The sequence below is a fragment of the Delphinus delphis genome, chromosome 16 (assembly GCF_949987515.2).
Source record: "Delphinus delphis chromosome 16, mDelDel1.2, whole genome shotgun sequence".
NCBI lineage: Eukaryota > Metazoa > Chordata > Mammalia > Artiodactyla > Delphinidae > Delphinus > Delphinus delphis.
Genome location: NC_082698.1, coordinates 34,125,295 through 34,142,954, shown reverse-complemented (window position 1 = coordinate 34,142,954; position 17,660 = coordinate 34,125,295). Strand labels below are relative to the sequence as shown.

The window sequence follows — 17,660 nt, the reverse complement described above, 5'->3', positions numbered from 1 at the left end:
TTTAGTTTGTCAGTATAATCTGTTAGGTAAGAAAAGGTACCTCAGAGTCTTAATTTCCATTTGTTTATGAGTGAGGTGGCTAACCATTGGAAAGCAAGAAAGAATGCTGTTGTGGTATTTTTTTTTTAACGTTTTTATTGGAGTGTAATTGCTTTACAATGATGCGTTAGTTTCTGCTGTATCACAAAGTGAATCAGCTATACATATACATATATCCCCATATCCCCTCCCTCTTGCATCTCCGTCACACCCTCCCTATCCCACCCCTCTAGGTGGTCACAAAGCACCACGCTGATCTCCCTGTGCTATGCGGTGCTTCCCACTAGCTAGCTATTTTACATTTGGTAGTGTATATATGTCCATGCTACTCTGTCACTTCGTCCCAGCTTACCCTTCCCCATCCCTGTGTCCTCAAGTCCATTCTCTACGTCTGCATCTTTATTCCTGTCCTGCCCCTAGGTTCTTCAGAACCTTTTTTTTTTTTAAGATTCCATATATGTGTTAGCATACATTATTCGTTTTTCTCTTACTGACTTACTTCACTCTGTATGACAGACTCTAGGTCCAACCACCTCATTACAAATAACTCAATTTCATTTCTCTTTATGCTGAGTAATATTCCATTGAATATATGTGCCACATCTTCTTTATCCATTCATCTGTTGATGGACATTTAGGTTGCTTCCATGTCTTGTCTGTTGTAAATAGAGCTTCAATGAACATTGTGGTACATGACTCTTTTTGAATTAGGGTTTTCTCTGGGTATATATATGCCCAGTGGTGGGATTGCTGGGTCATATGGTAGTTCTATTTTTAGTTATTTAAGGAACCTCCATACTGTTCTCCATAGTGGCTGTATCAATTTACATTCCCACCAACAGTGCCAGAGGGTTCCCTTTTCTCCACACCCTCTCCAGCATTTATTGTTTGTAGACTTTTTGATGATGGCCATTCTGACTGGTGTGAGGTGATACCTCATTGTAGTTTTGATTTGCATTTCTCTAATGATTAGTGATGAGCATCCTTTTGTTTGAAAAAGGGTACTAAATATATATTAAATATATTTTCCCCAAATTTAAAAAAGTTTTTCATGGCTTCAATTTAATGAGAATTTTACATTTTTAATGTTTTCTAAGCTATCAGTTACTTTCTAAGAATAGTCTGCATTGTTTCCTCTAAACACGTTACTCATCGTAAATCCAAGCGGTTACTTGCCTGACTGCTGTCATAAAATATATTGTTGGCTTATTTCATTACTTGAAAACCAGTACAGACTTAAGAATTCAGGTACTTTCTTCATATAATTTACTTACTTACTTCAGGTACTTTCTTCATATAATTAAGAGTTTCTAGTAATATTTACACTTGGCCATCAGAGAAGTATTTATTTTTGCTTTGCATTATATCTAAACGTCTATGGATGATCAAAAGAAAGGAATTGAAAAACCAAAATCTCCATAATGATTCAATCTTTGAGTACCCTCTGATGTTTTTTTTTGTTTTAATTTTTATTTATTTATTTATTTAAGCTGTGTTGGGTCTTCGTTTCTGTGCGAGGGCTTTCTCTAGTTGCGGCGAGCGGCGGCTACTCTTCATCGCGGTGCGCAGGCCTCTCACTGTCGTGGCCTCTCGTCGCGGAGCACAGGCTCCAGACGCGCAGGCTCAGTAGTTGTGGCTCACGGGCCCAGTTGCTCCGTGGCATGTGGGATCCTCCCAGACCAGGGCTCGAACCCGTGTCCCCTGCATTGGCAGGCGGATTCTCAACCACTGTGCCACCAGGGAAGCCCTACCCTCTGATGTTAAAGTTTGTAGGTAGGCATCTCATTAGATCTTCTTTGTCCCTCCTTTATATACCCTCTTACGAGGCAGATGACTAGAATACCTTCAAAGTAAGGATTTCTTGTGTTTATTGCTGGATCACATCTAGCCTTGTTCCCTAAGATTTAAATATAAATTTGTTTTAATAAGTATCTTCAATGTATCTTCAGTAGGGTGAGGCTTTCTGGGTGCACACTATATATAAATACTGGTAGCTGAATTATAGGTCCAAAACACAATTCAGAATCTTACATTTTTTAAAAAGTAATTACTAATTATAGTCTGGTGTCTTCTCCCTCTTCATTCCCAGATTCCCTGGCACCATGAATTTTCCTCTTCCTCCTTGTCCCAGACCTTTAGGCAAAAAAGATCTGTCCTTTATTTCTTACCTCAGATTTTCCTGAAACAGTCTTATTTTTATGCTAGAGCCTTATACCATAAATTTTTCCTCAAACATCTGTCTTGGATTATACCTCCTATTCCAGAGTTCTATTCTACTTAACTTAGTATGCCATTTTTGAAAGAACTAATATCTGACGTTGGTACAGTGTAACACTTGGTACAGTGTAACACTAAGTACTATATTAAGAGCTTCATATACATTACTTTTCACAAAAACTCTGAGATGGATATTATCTTCATTATCATTATAGATGTAGAAATTGAGGTCTGGAGATAGCATTTTGTCCAAATTCACACAGTAGACCCTACCTAATCCTTACTCCCCTTGTTATTTTGCCTCCTAAGGAGCCTACTGTGGGTTTCTTATATAAAGGGGAAAAGAAAATGAAACAGTAATGTCAGGTTGACTTTCCTTAGGGTATGGTTACCTGAATTTTATGATAACTCTTTGTTATTCTCTAAAAAGTAGTTTTTCTTATTAATAAAAGTAACTATATTCTCATCATGGAAAATTTGAAAAATATAGGTATGTTTAAAGAAGAAAAAAGAATATGTAATAACAATTCCTTGGCATATATGTAGTAAGTGCATAATTAATATTGCCATCTATTTTTATGTATTAATGATAATTGATGGTGGTGTTTCTTTTATCACAGCTTAACTTTTTCAACTTTTAATTTGGAAATTCAAAGAATTTCCTATCTTAGGCATGGTTTCTCCTAAAAGCAGACAAAACATTTTTTCTCTAATAAGGTTTAATATTTCTTTATCCTTTCTAACAACTCTCTTTTATATTAAACTACTTTCGACTGATGCTGCTTTCTCTTTTTTTTTTACTCACTTTAGATACAAAATCTTGTGGATTCTATTCTAGTTTATTCTGACTTTAAATATTCTTAGTTTTCCTAAAATATCATATTCATTTTAGGAAGTTTGTAGGTAGGCAAACTGTCACCAGGAACTTCTTCCTGCCTATTGTGTCATATTCTTCAGAGATCTGGCTAACGATTTTTATCAATTAACCCCCACCTTACTGGCATACTAGCTTTTTAAAAATATATAAACCCTTTGAATAAAGTCTTTTGCCTCTAGTTAGAAGGTCTTCTAGCATGCCCCCCTTTTCAGATCATAGATTTCAAGGTCAAGATTCACTTCTGTTAATTAGTAAATACATACAGACAGACAGTAATATTAAAACTCTTGGGCTTCCCTGGTGGCGCAGTGGTTGAGAGTCCGCCTGCCGATGCAGGGGACACGGGTTCGTCCCCTGGTCCGGGAAGATCCCACATGCCGCGGAGCGTCTAGGCCCATGAGCCATGGTCGCTGAGCCTGCGCATCCAGAGCCTGTGCTCCGCAACAGGAGAGGCCGCAACAGTGAGAGGCCCACGTACGGCAAAAGAAAAAAAAAAGAAAACTCTTTGCATCCTTACCCCCTCTATAATCTTTACTTAAAATTTGTTGACATGTATCTGTGTAGTTTGTATGATACTATCATATATTTGTCAGTTTTGCCATAAAGTTTTCCAGTTGTTTAATGTGTATTTATTGTTTGTCCCTAACTAGATTGTAGGCTCCTTGGAGGCAGAGGCTAGTGTGTTAAATTTTATTAACGTTTATTTTAATGCTATGTGTACAATAGGTGCTTAATAAGTACTTAGTAGTTGATGTTATAGCCCTCAAATATTCTATGGGCTAATCTATTCTAATGAGGAAAAATTTAAGCTTTCCCTTGGCACAAGCTATGTACTCATAAAGAACTACTTTGATGATCTTTAGTTACTTTTCTTGGTAATACACTATATATATACACCAAGACATAATATTCATCTGCTTTGACTCTGAATCTTTTATTTATCATTAGTTTTGTTTTGAGGGGTTTTTGGTCAGTTATTATTAGTTTGGTTAAATAAAAAATTGTCCAAGAACATATCCTTTCTTCTGTTGACAATCTAATGACTAACTTTCATCATGAAGCAAAGTAAATTAAAGCCTGAGTTTGCAGGATGTTTGTTTTTACATAAAAAATGGTAAAATCTCAACCTACCAGCAGAGCAATTAAAGATGAACTTACATGAGCTTGTCTGGGGCTCTTAGACCTAGCCTCTGGCATCTTAGTATTTAAAACAGTGATGAATGCTAGAGAAAGAGTTAAAAGTTAAAATTCTTTACTATCCCATCAAAATTCCCACGTGTTTTTAAAATTGAATTGGTGGTTGTGATATTCATGTTTTCAGTAAAATCCACATTTGTTGTTGGACCATATAATTAATACTTTTTTTAAGTTGTTTTTTAAACAATGAATTGAGTCAAATACTTGCCACAGAGTGCTGCAGCTAGGTCCTGTGCCATTATATTCTAATGCCCTGTGGAACAGGCCAAAGTGCCCTGATATAATGCCAAGTACCATGTGCTGAAGATAGCTGTCTCTTAGTCCCTGAGAGTGATAGATACCAATCATCATTAAAAAGCATTTTTTAAGCACCTATCTGTACATGGTTCTATCCTAGGCACTGTACAAAACGAGTTAAACAGACATGGCCCCTGCCCCCTGGCAGTTTTCAATCTCAGATGATGCTGACATGGACAGACTTAAAGGATATTGAGACAACTGAACAAACATTGAACAAGAACATAAAGTACTAACATTATGCACAAGCAAAGGGGTAAGTGCATTTTGTGGGATAGTATGTAAAGGAAGCCTCGTGGAACAGGCTTACAGGGTGGGGTAGAACAATTAGTCAGCCTCAATCAGGTTAGGTTAGTTTTCATTGGGAATTTGGGTGTTCATACAGATTTAATCAAAGTAGGGACAGGACATTCCAGAAATAGTGTGCAACAAAAAGAAGACTTGGAGCAAGGAAAGAAGTTTAGAACTGTATTGTTAGACTCTTGGTGACCTCGAAAATCTGCAATTCTCAGCAGTCCTGAACCTGAAAGTGGGGTTGATATTTTGGATTAGCAAGTTGGCATTTGAGTTGGGTCTGGCAATCTCTTTTATAAATTTGGCCACTTAACAGAAACCTTGGAGTTCATGGGAGCTGTTATCATCACAGGGACTTATACAAGGTTATCTTGTGAAGCATTAAATTATGTTTTGTGTTAGAAACTTTAGCACCGTGGCAGTGTTTAGAAATTATTTTTCAAGAATTGGTCAGAGGTGTTTTTGAGGATACCTTTCTGTCCCCAAGAAAGGTCCTGGGAATTCTGGGTATGATTGTATGCAGTGCCAGGAGATTTTGAACACTAAGTATTACCTGCCCTTCAGTCATTAATTCTTAATTGCCAAAATGTACCTTTAACACCATGCATACAGAGACTTGAATTTAAATCACAACATAACAATCACAACAAATCTACCTTTGCACTGTCTGCCAGATAAAACTGATTACTTCTTTTCAGTAGACATGGGCTTAGAGTTTCCCTAATAGTTCTCAGCTCACTGTTTGATGTCATTCAAATCTGAAATGCGAAGATTTGAATTACGTGTAGTTATTTTCTTTACAAAAGCTTTATTGTGCAAAAGAATTCACAATAGATTTCCTTTTAATTGCAAGTTTCCCTAGTGCTCTTTAAATTATTGAATTTTCAAAACTTGTATTTGTACAAAGCTTCTCCAATCGCCATTCATTGTGTAAATACAGTACTGTTGGAAGTATAAGTGATGAAGCCCACTGAGGCATTAAAAATTCAATAATACCTTTTTAAAATACTAAATAAAACCTTTTTATGCCCTTGCATATTTAACTTGTGAAGTACGTTTATTCATACTTCTTCCTCCCCATTAGAATTGAGATTTTCAAGGGCTAGAGTCTTGCCTTTCCTCATTTCCCGTAACTGTTTGTACTTTAATCTGACAATAAGAAGAGGCTAGTGACTGTTGCTGTTTTCCTTTTATGACCTCAAGTCATAGGATAGTACATGATAAGCTTCCTAATAAGAAAAATATGATTGAGGGACTGCATCCAGATGATTTGAGTGATTGTTCTTATTCATCAAATAGCTTGCCTAGGTAATCTTTAGCTCTCAGAAATACCTCCCTTGGGTGGCAGTTTATAATTCTAATGGTATGTTTACCACTAGGCATTTATCCTTCCTTTTAAATATTAAACTAATCTTGGACTAGTCTATCTGGAAAAGACTTGAGAGGTTTAGGCAAAATAAACTTAAGACAAAAGCCTAGACAGAATTTTGCCAGAAAAACTGGAAATAGGGATTATAAAATGCAGCCAGTGACTTCATTTAATCCAGCACATCTGTTGCATATGACCCAAGGGATAAGTAAAAAATTTCCAGAAGGAAGTATGAGGACTTATTTGTTTTTGTTTGTACAGAAGGAATTCATACCCAGTGATTCAGAAGAAAATTGAAAATTGAGCTTATTCTGTTGGAACCTTCTGAGATCTTTAAAGGAAAGACAATTCAAACATATATCTATTGTCCATGTTCATAATAGATAAAATCGGTAGTGACTGATTACTTTTTAGGAACTATGTTTTCATCTAAATGATCTGTTACTTTTTTTAGGAATTACATTGCTTTCCTCCATCAGTAGATCTTTCCAAGCACCCTTTTGAAGAGGTGGGGGATGGGGGGGGCGAAGGTCAGCTGGAATCAGGTAAAATACCTTCTCTCCTAATACATTCTGATTCTGACTGGGTAGAAAATAGTCTCATAACTTGGGCTTCATACAGAATAATGAAAAAGGAAGACCTAGAGATTTTCATATCATAGTTTTTCATAAGTACCTCAGTAGAGAATTAAGCAAATTTTTGAGAATCAAAGGAATTGGGATTCGTCAATAAGCAAAATAAAAAGGGTACTTTCGCTTTGGAGCTCATATTCTAGTTCAGGAGCCAACAAACTTTTTCTGTAAAAAAAAAATATATATATATTATATATATATATATATATATATAGTAAATACAGTTGACCCTTGAACAGTGCAGGCTTGGAGGGGGGAAGGGGTGCCAACCCTCTGTGCAGTCAAAAACCCACATATAACTTATAGTTGGCCCTCCATATCCACAGCTCCTCTGTATCCCTCCATATCCATGGATTCAACCAACAGAGGATTGTGTAGAACTGTGGTATTTACTATTGAAAAAAATCCTAGTGTAAGTGGATCCATGTAGTTCAAACCCGTGTTGTTCAAGGGTCAGCTAACTTTGCATGTGGCCATGTTTCTCGAAAACTTTATTTACAGTAACAGTGAGGTGTTACTATGGGCCATAGTTTTTCAACCCCTATTCTAGTAGGTGGAAACAATAAGTAAATTAGAGTATGTTAGGTGGTAAGTGCTTTAGGAAAAAGAAAAATAGAGCAGAGTAATCAAATAGGGAGTATGATGAAGTAGAAGTTGACAGGGTGGGCCTCACTGAGGTCAAGAAAAAGAGGAGGAACCAGCAAAGGAGACTGAAAAGTTAGTGACTGGAAAGAAAACCAAGAGATGGTGATGTCCTGGAGATGCAATGATTATTGGGAAGAAGAAGGGAACATCTATCAGATGTTGGTGGTAGGCCAAATAAGTGGAAGGCTGAGATTAGACCATTGGATTTAGCTATGTGTGGGTTGTTAGTGACCTTGATGAGCAGTTTTGGTGGAGTGGATTTAAGAGAGAATTGGAGAGAGAGTGAAAACAGAAAAATCTTCTGAGTGATTTTGTTGTAAAGGGAGCAAAGAAATGGAGCAGTGGGAAAAGAAGGATCAAGAGAAGGGGTTTCTTTTTTTTTTTAAGATAGAATAAATAATGACATGTTTGATGAAAATAATCCAATAAAGGGTAGGGGGAAATGATGTAGGAGGGTAGAAGTGAATTGCTAGACCTGTGTCTTTGAGTTGGTGACGGAATGGGATCTGGTGTATTAAGTGGGGATTGACTTCAGATAGGTGTGATGTTGGTAGGTGGAAACGTGCTGTAAAGAGTCTGTAGTTGTTGTTTTGTGGCTTCAATTTTCTGATTAAAGAACTATCGATAGAGAATATGAAAGCTTAAGTTTTGAGGTTTTATATATACCTATTGGCTTTAACTTTTAGTACCAGCATTTCAGGGATCTTTGGTGACTTAGTAAAATGCTTCTTACTATGTCTTCTGAGAGGGTTATAAACTTAAACCTGCAAATTTGTGTATTTTAAGGATTAAACCCTACATTATGAGATTAAATAATGATACATGTAATGTGTGGCACAGCACCTGCTATCATGTAGAATGTAGAGTCAGTATACATTGAACTAGGCTTACTTTAGTGATATCTTTGGTCCCAAAAGATGCCTTGTCATAGTTTTAAATGTTATGTAAGTTAGATTTTGACAATAATAAGTTTATATGCTAAATTTAAATCATAGGTCCCTTTGACACCTCTCCTAATGTTCTTCCTTCTTCACAGTATGGTCTGTCTTTATACAGCGACTAGTAACATTACTGGCTCCAGCAATCAGGGGGAACTATTGGTCAGGGCTCCACAGATGGATGCTTGTTCTTTTAATGATTTTATCATCATATTGCTATTTGAATTTCTTTGTACAATGAAAATAAGTTGGTTTTGTATACAGCATCCTCCTATAGATTGTAAGCCCCCAGAGGTAGGTAATACCTCTTATACATTTCTAAGAAAATGTCCTAAGTAATAGTTTGTACGTAGAGGGCATTCAACAAATATGATGATTACTAACCAAGTCAAGGTTGCATGTTCCTTTATTTCAACTTAGATATTCAATTCTTTATTTAGGCCTTGCTCTAATTCAGGTCTAAGACTTTTCCACTATTCTGGAAAATTCTGGAGCTAAATTATATCGGGCTTAATTGCAATTATTATAATTCCTCCTAGTATAGTTATTCCAAATAACTACCAGAGGAGGTAATAACCAAATTTTACTTTGTAAGCACATAATAATAGAAGCATAATTGGCATATACAGCTGTTGGAATGCCATAAAAACTGGCATGATCATTAAAAGTAGCTTGTTAGAGAATAGTACTCAACTAAATATAGTATATTGGATATCAAAGTAAAATAGGTTGACCTTGTGTAACTACAAAAAAATAGCCTAGGTTACCTTCACACACTATCAAGGAAGTAATAAGTGAAGTCAAAGAAGTGATAGTCTTACCAAGTACTATAGAAACTAATTGTGGCCAGGAACTGTTTGTGAAGAGCAAGTTGAAATGGCCATGGCATTCTGCAGTAGCCAGTGTCATTAAGAGAAGTAAGAGAACTATTTTCCTTTATAAGAAGCAGCTGTGTTAAGGCTTTACTCTTAGGTTTACTGATAAAGATAAAAATTTGAAGAGGCTATTTCCTAGGATTTAGGAAGTAAAACTCAGCTATTCATGCAAATGACTGAGAAATTCTATATCTGTTCAAATCTAGGTTCCCATTACATTTATAAGTTATTTCTAAAGCATCAGGGCATCCAACTTCATAAAAATATTTTAGATCTGGTTTTTTTTTTTAATCTGTCTTGTGTTGAAACTTTGTTTTCTTTATATTATAGGTCCAGTTGTTTACGTCTTGGATCTTGCAGATAGACTGATCTCAAAAGCCTGTCCATTTGCTGCAGCAGGAATAATGGTTGGCTCTATCTATTGGACAGCTGTGACTTATGGAGCAGTGACAGTGATGCAGGTTCACTATTTTATTCTATTTGATGATGTTACTTTTGATATGAAGATCAAACAGATTAAATAGATTTTTGTTAGGAGTTTTTAAAATTATTATTTGAACAAGTGATAACATTCTCATGGCTTAAAAATAAGAAAATATATAAAAGCTCTCTAGGGGGAAGTCTTCTTACTCCTGTCCTTCATTTGCCCAGGTTCCCCTCTGCTCAGGTAGCCAGATATATTCTTCCAGACTTTGTTTGTGCATATGCAAGATAAAATAAATATGTTCTCCCACACACATTATAGTTATCCCCCCAAAAGGAAACGTATTAGAGCTGAACCCCCCTTTTTCCAAAAACAATGAATCTTAGAGATCTTTTCACAGAGTATGGAGAAATCTGCATAGCATTCTTTGTATAGAATTTCAACAGTTTACTAACCAGTCTCTTATTGATTAGACAGTTAGTTACTTCTAGTTTTTTGCTATTACAAAACAATGCTACATTTAGTAACTGTTGATGAAAATTAGAATGACTTAAATTTCAAGATTTAGTCCCAGGCCCTTGACTCTTCTCTCTGTATACCTCTTCTTTGAAGATTTCCAGCCATCTTAACTGTGCGTTTTGATGTCTTTCACTCTAATCTTTTCCCAAAATCAGTCCTATAAGAACAGCATGGCCCTTCTCCTTAAATGACCTCTTATGACTTCACACTCAATATTATTGAAATCAAACTTGTCTTTTCCTCAATTTGAAACCTAAATTTATTCTGTTATCATTTCTTTATATCTTTGATTCCTACAATTATTTTCCCATCTACTCGATATATAGCCTACATTCTGAGGATTACCTTTAACTCTTTCTACTTCATAGCGCTATATCCAGTCCACTAAGTCCAATCAATTTCCATCTAGATACGTCTTAACATCTGTGGCTTCCTTTCCACAATCTTTAATACTTGACTTATTGTCTTTCTCCCATCATACCTGGATGGCTAAAGGAGCCTCTTGATTGTTTTCTTTAACTTCATTCTTTTCTGTTGATCCATCCTTCCAAATGAATCTTCTTAAAATAATACCTTTCAACATTTTACTTCAAAGCTTAACGTCTCCTCTAACTTAAGTGATCATTTTCAAAAGCAGCACCTAGATTGGTTAAATGTTTCTTTTTTTTTTTAATAAATTTATTTATATTTTTGGCTGTGTTGGGTCTTTGTTGCTGCACGCAGGCTTTCTCTAGTTGCAATGAGCGGGGGGCTACTCTTCGTTGTGGTGCGCGGGCTTCTCATAGCAGTGGCTTCTCTTGTTGCTGAGCACGGGCTCTAGGCTCACGGGCTTCAGTAGTTGTGGCATGTGGGCTCAGTGGTTGTGGCTCGTGGGCTCTGTAGTTGTGGCTCGCGGGCTCTAGAGCGCAGGCTCGGTAGTTGTGGCGCACGGGCTTAGTTGCTCCACGGCATGTGGGATCCTCCCAGACCAGGGCTCAAACCTGTGTCTCCTGCGTTGGCAGGCGGATTCTTAACCACTGCACCACCAGGGAAGCCCGGTTAAATGTTTCATAACTAACTCAGTAATAGTTAACACACTTTGGTTTGTAGATGATATAACTTGCTTTTCTTTAATATAAATTAAAGAGTACATGAAAGAAAAAGGGATCGAAGGGATTATATGTAATATTCTAGAAGTTGCACATAACCTGTCTAATCATGGTGAGACAGAATATTGCAATGCTTCTTTATAAAATGTTGATGACACCCCAGAAATCTGGATGTAGTCACTGGAATGAATCACAAATCATTTGTCATAGGATAGTGGATAAAGGTTGAGAATCACTGACTTGAAAAAGATTCCATTTCCTTAACCTGGTTTGTTATACAGTGTTCTCCACAATCTTAACTTCATTCTACTTTGAGGCCTATGGGGCTGTCTCCTCCAACCCATCCTTATGTTGTTTAGTTTTTTTACCTCTGTCCTTTGGCTTATGTCACCCTCCCTGCCTAATACCTGTCCTTTCAGGCCTTTCTCTCCGAATTTAAACCCTCCTTCCAGGCTTAGTTCAGCCACTTTCCCTCCATGAAAGTTATCAGGCAACTCCTGCCCAGTGTGATTTCTTCTTCCTCTGCATTCATGACATTTTTATTCCTCAAATGGCAGCCAATCCTGTGTTGACCAAGTGCTATTTCTTATATAGATTACCTAAGTTATTTAACTTTTGCTGTATTCAGGCCTTACTCCTCCTATTGGCAGGTAATTTCCTTGAGAAAGTAGAGACTATCTTATACGTAGGTGTCCCCTGTATAGCATATACACAGATGTTAACTTTAAAAGGCTTTCATAAATAGTGATTTTTTTAATATGACCAATTCTATCAGGTAGTAACAGGTTTGTTTAACTGACTATATGTTCTGTAATAATTTGTTAAGCCCCAGTAATGAGTATTAGTATATCATTAGATCCAGGAAGTTCAGGACCATTCACTAGGACTGACAAAGACCTGAAAACTTAGAGATTATACATTGTTTAATGTACAACTACATTATATAAAAGTATGTTTTTGCAGATGGGGAAACTAAGGCCCTTTGAGATTAAGTGATTTCTCTTTAAGACCTAATTGACCATAAGAAATAAGATGGCTCTTTTTGAAAAGATATTAGGCTAGCACAGTCTTAAAAGAATTCTCGTAATTAATGAGACACTTCAACAACAGGAGCCAATTAAGGAAAGACTACATTAACAGTGTTTTAATTCAGTAAAAGTGAAAGATCATTTGAAGTTATGAAAAAAATAAGTCTTGAGCTGACCCTTGAAGAGAATGATTTGGATTGGCAGAGAGGAGGAAATGATATGAGCAAGGAGACAAAAATAAACATGTTAATGGTGACAGAAAAGAACTAAAATGATGATAATGCATATATACATTATGTGTTACCATTTAGATATAACCTTCACATGTACTGTCTCACTTGAAAAGATTTTTTTTTTTAGCCCAGAAATGGGAGCGATTAGCTGTGACAGTAGATAGCTCCTGTTGTGTGATTTAAGAGTATTCGGAAGACTTTTATCTTTCTGAATATTTGATAGCAGTCGTGCCCCCTACTCCATCAGCAGAATTTAGGATTTTCTTTTTCACACTTAACTATTTTTTTTCCTTTTGTTCTCTGACTACTCTGAAGTTCAGGTAAATCAGATTAAGGAATCAGATCACTGTTTTTTCCCATTTATTTTTTCATGAACCAGTCTTAGGTTCAATCCCTTTTCGTTGTAAAGAACTTGAATGGTCCCTTTGATTTAAATTTCTGTTGAAAAGACAACGTGATAGTTAACTTTTTCTTCCCCTAGCACCTGGCTGAACACCTTTCAAGCACTGATGCGTATAATTCTTGCAACAATCTTGTGACATAGATACTATCAATTATTCCTAGTTTACAGGTTCAGAGAGCTTACATGTCCAATACCAGTACCACCTTCCAGCAAGGAAGAAGCTTTAGGACTCCTGTCCCTAATCTAGGGCTCCTGAAATAATAGCTGGTCCCAGAGGCAGCTGGAGCATTGTATCCAGGAACAGTGGAACACTGACACCCGGCCCAGCTCTGCTTCTGCCTCTGCTGTAAAGCAGCCCCCACACGCATTGTCCCTTCTTAATTGTGTTGCATCTAATTACCCTGAATTCTAAGGAAACCTTTTAGTTCATTGCTGTTCCATCCTCCCATTTAAAAGTAGGGTTCTATAGGCAGTGCTTTAAAAGATCAAAACTTAATTAAAACTAACTCTTAGCATTTTAGCATTGATGAACCGCAGGCCTAGCTGACTATGGAGATTTAGCTTTTAGCTCTTAAGCAGAAAAACAAACAAACCTTTCTCTAAACCTGCAATTCCATAGGCCTTGATTTTGTACATGGATAAAAAATTCTTAGAGAAGGGCTTCCCTGGTGGCGCAGTGGTGGAGAGTCCACCTGCCGATGCAGGGGGCACGGGTTCGTGCCCCGGTCCGGGAAGATCCCACATGCCGCGGAGCAGCTGGGCCCGTGAGCCATGGCTGCTGAGCCTGCGCATCCGGAGCCTGTGCTCCGCAACAGGAGAGGCCATAACAGTGAGAGGCCTGCATACCACAAAAAAAAAAAAAAATCTTAGAGAAGACATTCTATAGTTCCTGAATCTAACCTCAAAATTTAAGTCTTGAAAGTTATCTCTTTTTCAGTCTTAGGGCATAACATCAGAATGTACATGATCTTACACAAGATTTGCTGGTTTTATATTGACCAAAGTTAAATCAGACCCATTGATTAATTCAGCTTTCATTTATTACCCTTGAGTCTGACTGTAGCGGTACGTAGTATGACACTACAGGTGTTACACTGTCCTAGTTCCTTAACATTATATTTGCACACTTGTTTGATTTGATTGCCTCTTACCTCCAAAAGACGTCTATTTAGCTCACCTTTTAATTCCCAGCACCTAGGCCTGTGCCTGGCACGTAATCATTATTCAGTTGAATGAATGCATGCAGGTATGCATGTAATGGTCAGCCTCAGCTTAAGCACAAAGCATGACTCTTGATCACAGGTGGGGAAAATGGGCTTTTGCTCACTGTTTGCCCTATTTTCTTTTTTATTTCCTCATTCTTAGACACCTGGTTGGAAAGTTTTTACTGCTACCCATGAGGAATAAATTTTCCCTTACTATAGTCCATACCTGAATATTCACTTTGCTTTATATATATATATATTTTTTTTTTTTCTGTACACGGGCCTCTCACTGTTGTGGCCTCTCCCATTGCGGAACACAGGCTCCGGACGCGCAGGCTCAGTGGCCATGGCTCACGGGCCCAGCCCCTCCACAGCATGTGGGATCTTCCCGGACCAGGGCACGAACCCATGTACCCGGCATTGGCAGGCGGACTCTCAACCACTGCGCCACCAGGGAAGCCCTGCTTTATATTTTTAAACCCTAAATTCTAAAAAGAAAACATAACCCAACAAAGGAATTTTTCAAATTTCTGAATTTATTTGCTAACACTTTGGGAGTATTTAAATCACATTTAGTTATAACTTTAAAGTGATCATAATATTGAAAATAATAAAATGATACAAAAAAATAGAGTGTCATGTGACAAGCATTATAGGTAAAGACAGTTTCTGGGCTAATCCACTTTTGCCACCAGGATGGGATATGTGTTTATGAAATATGGTGAACCAGACTATTTCACTTTAGGGCAGCTCAAAACAACCACCCTTTACATGCAAGATATGAGGTTGTTAATTTCTACCTGGAAACACAGAAGAATATCAGATACTGATACCATGGGTTTTGACCATTTGGAAGAGGCTAGTCCTCTGTTCTTTAATGTTACGTCTTGGTTAGATAAATTAATCATGCACAAAAGTCTGGGCTATATCCTTAGCTGAAATTTTAAAAGCACCCATTTTGGTCCTCTCCACATGCTTTTTCTTTTCTTTTTTTTTTTTTTTTTTTTTTGGTTGGCCACGCCACACAGCATGGCATGTGGGCTCTTAGTTCCCCGACCAGGCATTGAACCCGTGCCCCCTGTGTTGGAAGTGCAGAGTTTAACCACTGGACTGCCAGGGAAGTCCCTCCACATAATTTTATAAACTATTTCTACCTGGATCAAGTCTGTTGTCTAGAATTTGAATTTGCCATGACCATTGTCAGCTTCCTTATTTCACATCTCCTTGAAGTCCACCTAAAAAAATCTGCTATAATAGCTGACGTAAAGGGCATCTCATTTTTGAAAAAAAACCCTGTTTACTTTTTCATGAGTTTGCTTTCCTGAGTAGATATTGTCCCTGGAGCTTTTAGTCTTCCCTACCTTCTTTTCTCCCTTCCCTTCCTTTCTTTTCCCTCGTCCCTCTCAGAGATATAGACAAAGGCAAAGACATAAATTGTCTATATCAACAATCCTTTCTTCATAGTTTAATCCTCAAGTGTGTACAGAAAAACTATATAGAAACCTTTATAGTAGTCTCCTCATATCAAGCTGTGATACCTGGATGGGCTAAAACCCCAAGATTCTGAAATAGTCTCCACTGTCATAACTGCCAAGAATAATCCGTCAGAGAAATATATTTAATTTGCCAGCATTTGAGACTTTTGGCTAAAGGGAGGTCATTTGAGACCTGTGAAAGAATTTTTAGGGAAATTTTCTAGTTAAAAGTAAGATGCTCACCAACAAAGTGGCCATGTTGAGAGACATGTAAGACCAAGATTGATCAGCAAGTGAAAGAATTTTGCCAGGAGGGGAAGTATGGAGATTCACAAATGCAAATTAATCATGTCCTTCTTGCCCTCTCAGATCTAAACCAATTGAGAAATAACCCCAATACCCAGATGAGAGGGGAAGGATTGTTTTAGCTTTATTACCCCATAGATAGGCACCCTTGGGTTCCTGGATTAGAAAAAGTGACTGGAACCTGTAACCAGAACTGGACTTCCTATTGCATTCCCTCAAATATAGACCTTGGAATTGCATTTTAGGAGAGTTAAGTCTGTAGAGCAGGCATTTAGCCAGCCAGAGAAATCACACGCAATCCCAGACACCACTGAGCAGGGAGAAAGCCAAAGAGAAATGAGATTTCAGACCATCTCCTGAAGGCCAGTCCTGCCTCTTGGCTGGCTGTGCTTACCTCCTAGTAGGAAGAGCAGGAAAACAGTTGCTCTTCTTGAAGACACATGAGACCTAAAATTATAGCCCAATCTAACCAAATTAAATAGAGGAATGGAAGCAAGAACCAGAAGTCCTCTCCCCTCTATTGAAATGTAATCAATTAAAGCTTTTATTCCAATGTAATATGAAACAGCTTGGGAGCTTTTCTTTTTCCCCTTGAATGAGAGACATTTCTTATAAATAAATCAGGATTGATAGCTTTCCAGCTTATTTTTAAAACTTTCTGTATTCTTTTGAAATTTAGCATTTCCTCTAAAATGAATTGCACTCAAGCATGGAACCCTTCATTAGATAAGGAAATGATTGGAGCAAATGCTATCTGTTTCACAGGTTGTAGGCCATAAAGAAGGTCTGGATGTTATGGAGAGAGCTGATCCTTTATTCCTTTTAATTGGACTTCCTACTATTCCTGTCATGCTGATATTAGGCAAGATGATTCGCTGGGAGGACTATGTGCTTAGACTATGGCGCAAATACTCAAATAAACTACAAATTTTGAACAGTATATTTCCAGGTAAGGCCCTGAATTGTGGTGGTAATGAACATACCAAATTAATCTTGTGGACGAATCCTAGCATGCAAAGATATTTTAGATATTCTGATTTATTAGCACTAATACCCTACATTTTTTTCTCTAGGGATTGGTTGTCCTGTTCCTCGAATTCCAGCCGAGGCTAATCCTTTAGCAGATCATGTCTCTGCAACCCGAATTTTGTGTGGAGCCCTTGTTTTTCCTACTATTGCAACAATAGTTGGTAAACTAATGTTCAGTAGTGTTAACTCTAATTTACAAAGGACAATCTTGGTAAGGTGGCTTTAATATTACTTTTTTCAAGTGACTATGCAAAAGAGAAAGAACTGTATATTTGTTTAAAAAAAAAAGAATGGGACTATATAAATATTTATACTATGGCTCCTGTGCCTTAAGTCTCTATTTGATCCCCGCTGTCATCCAATAGCAATAAAAAGACGAGGATCCACTGCAGTAGTTCTGGTCTTCTGAAACTATGCTGTGGGAGTTCTCTCCTGGGATATGCGTGAATCATTACTCCCAAAAGATAGTGTTGAAAAGTTTCTGCTCTAGGGTCAGACTGCCCAGGTCAAATCCTATCACAGACATTGCCTTTCTGAGAAACCTAAATAAAATTTCTTGATTTCTCTATG

At 37.4% G+C, this 17,660-nt stretch overlaps 1 protein-coding gene across 1 annotated transcript in view; it reads left to right on the top strand.

The window, feature by feature from the left end:
• The window catches only part of MARCHF5 (membrane associated ring-CH-type finger 5), a 55,021-nt gene that overhangs the window by 33,984 nt on the left and 3,377 nt on the right, over nucleotides 1-17,660 (top strand). The window contains exons 3-5 of the mRNA XM_060034478.1: nucleotides 9,711-9,841; nucleotides 16,827-17,010; nucleotides 17,135-17,301. Of these exons, the coding sequence (XP_059890461.1) occupies nucleotides 9,711-9,841; nucleotides 16,827-17,010; nucleotides 17,135-17,301 (482 nt within the window). The remainder of the gene's footprint in view (nucleotides 1-9,710; nucleotides 9,842-16,826; nucleotides 17,011-17,134; nucleotides 17,302-17,660) is intronic.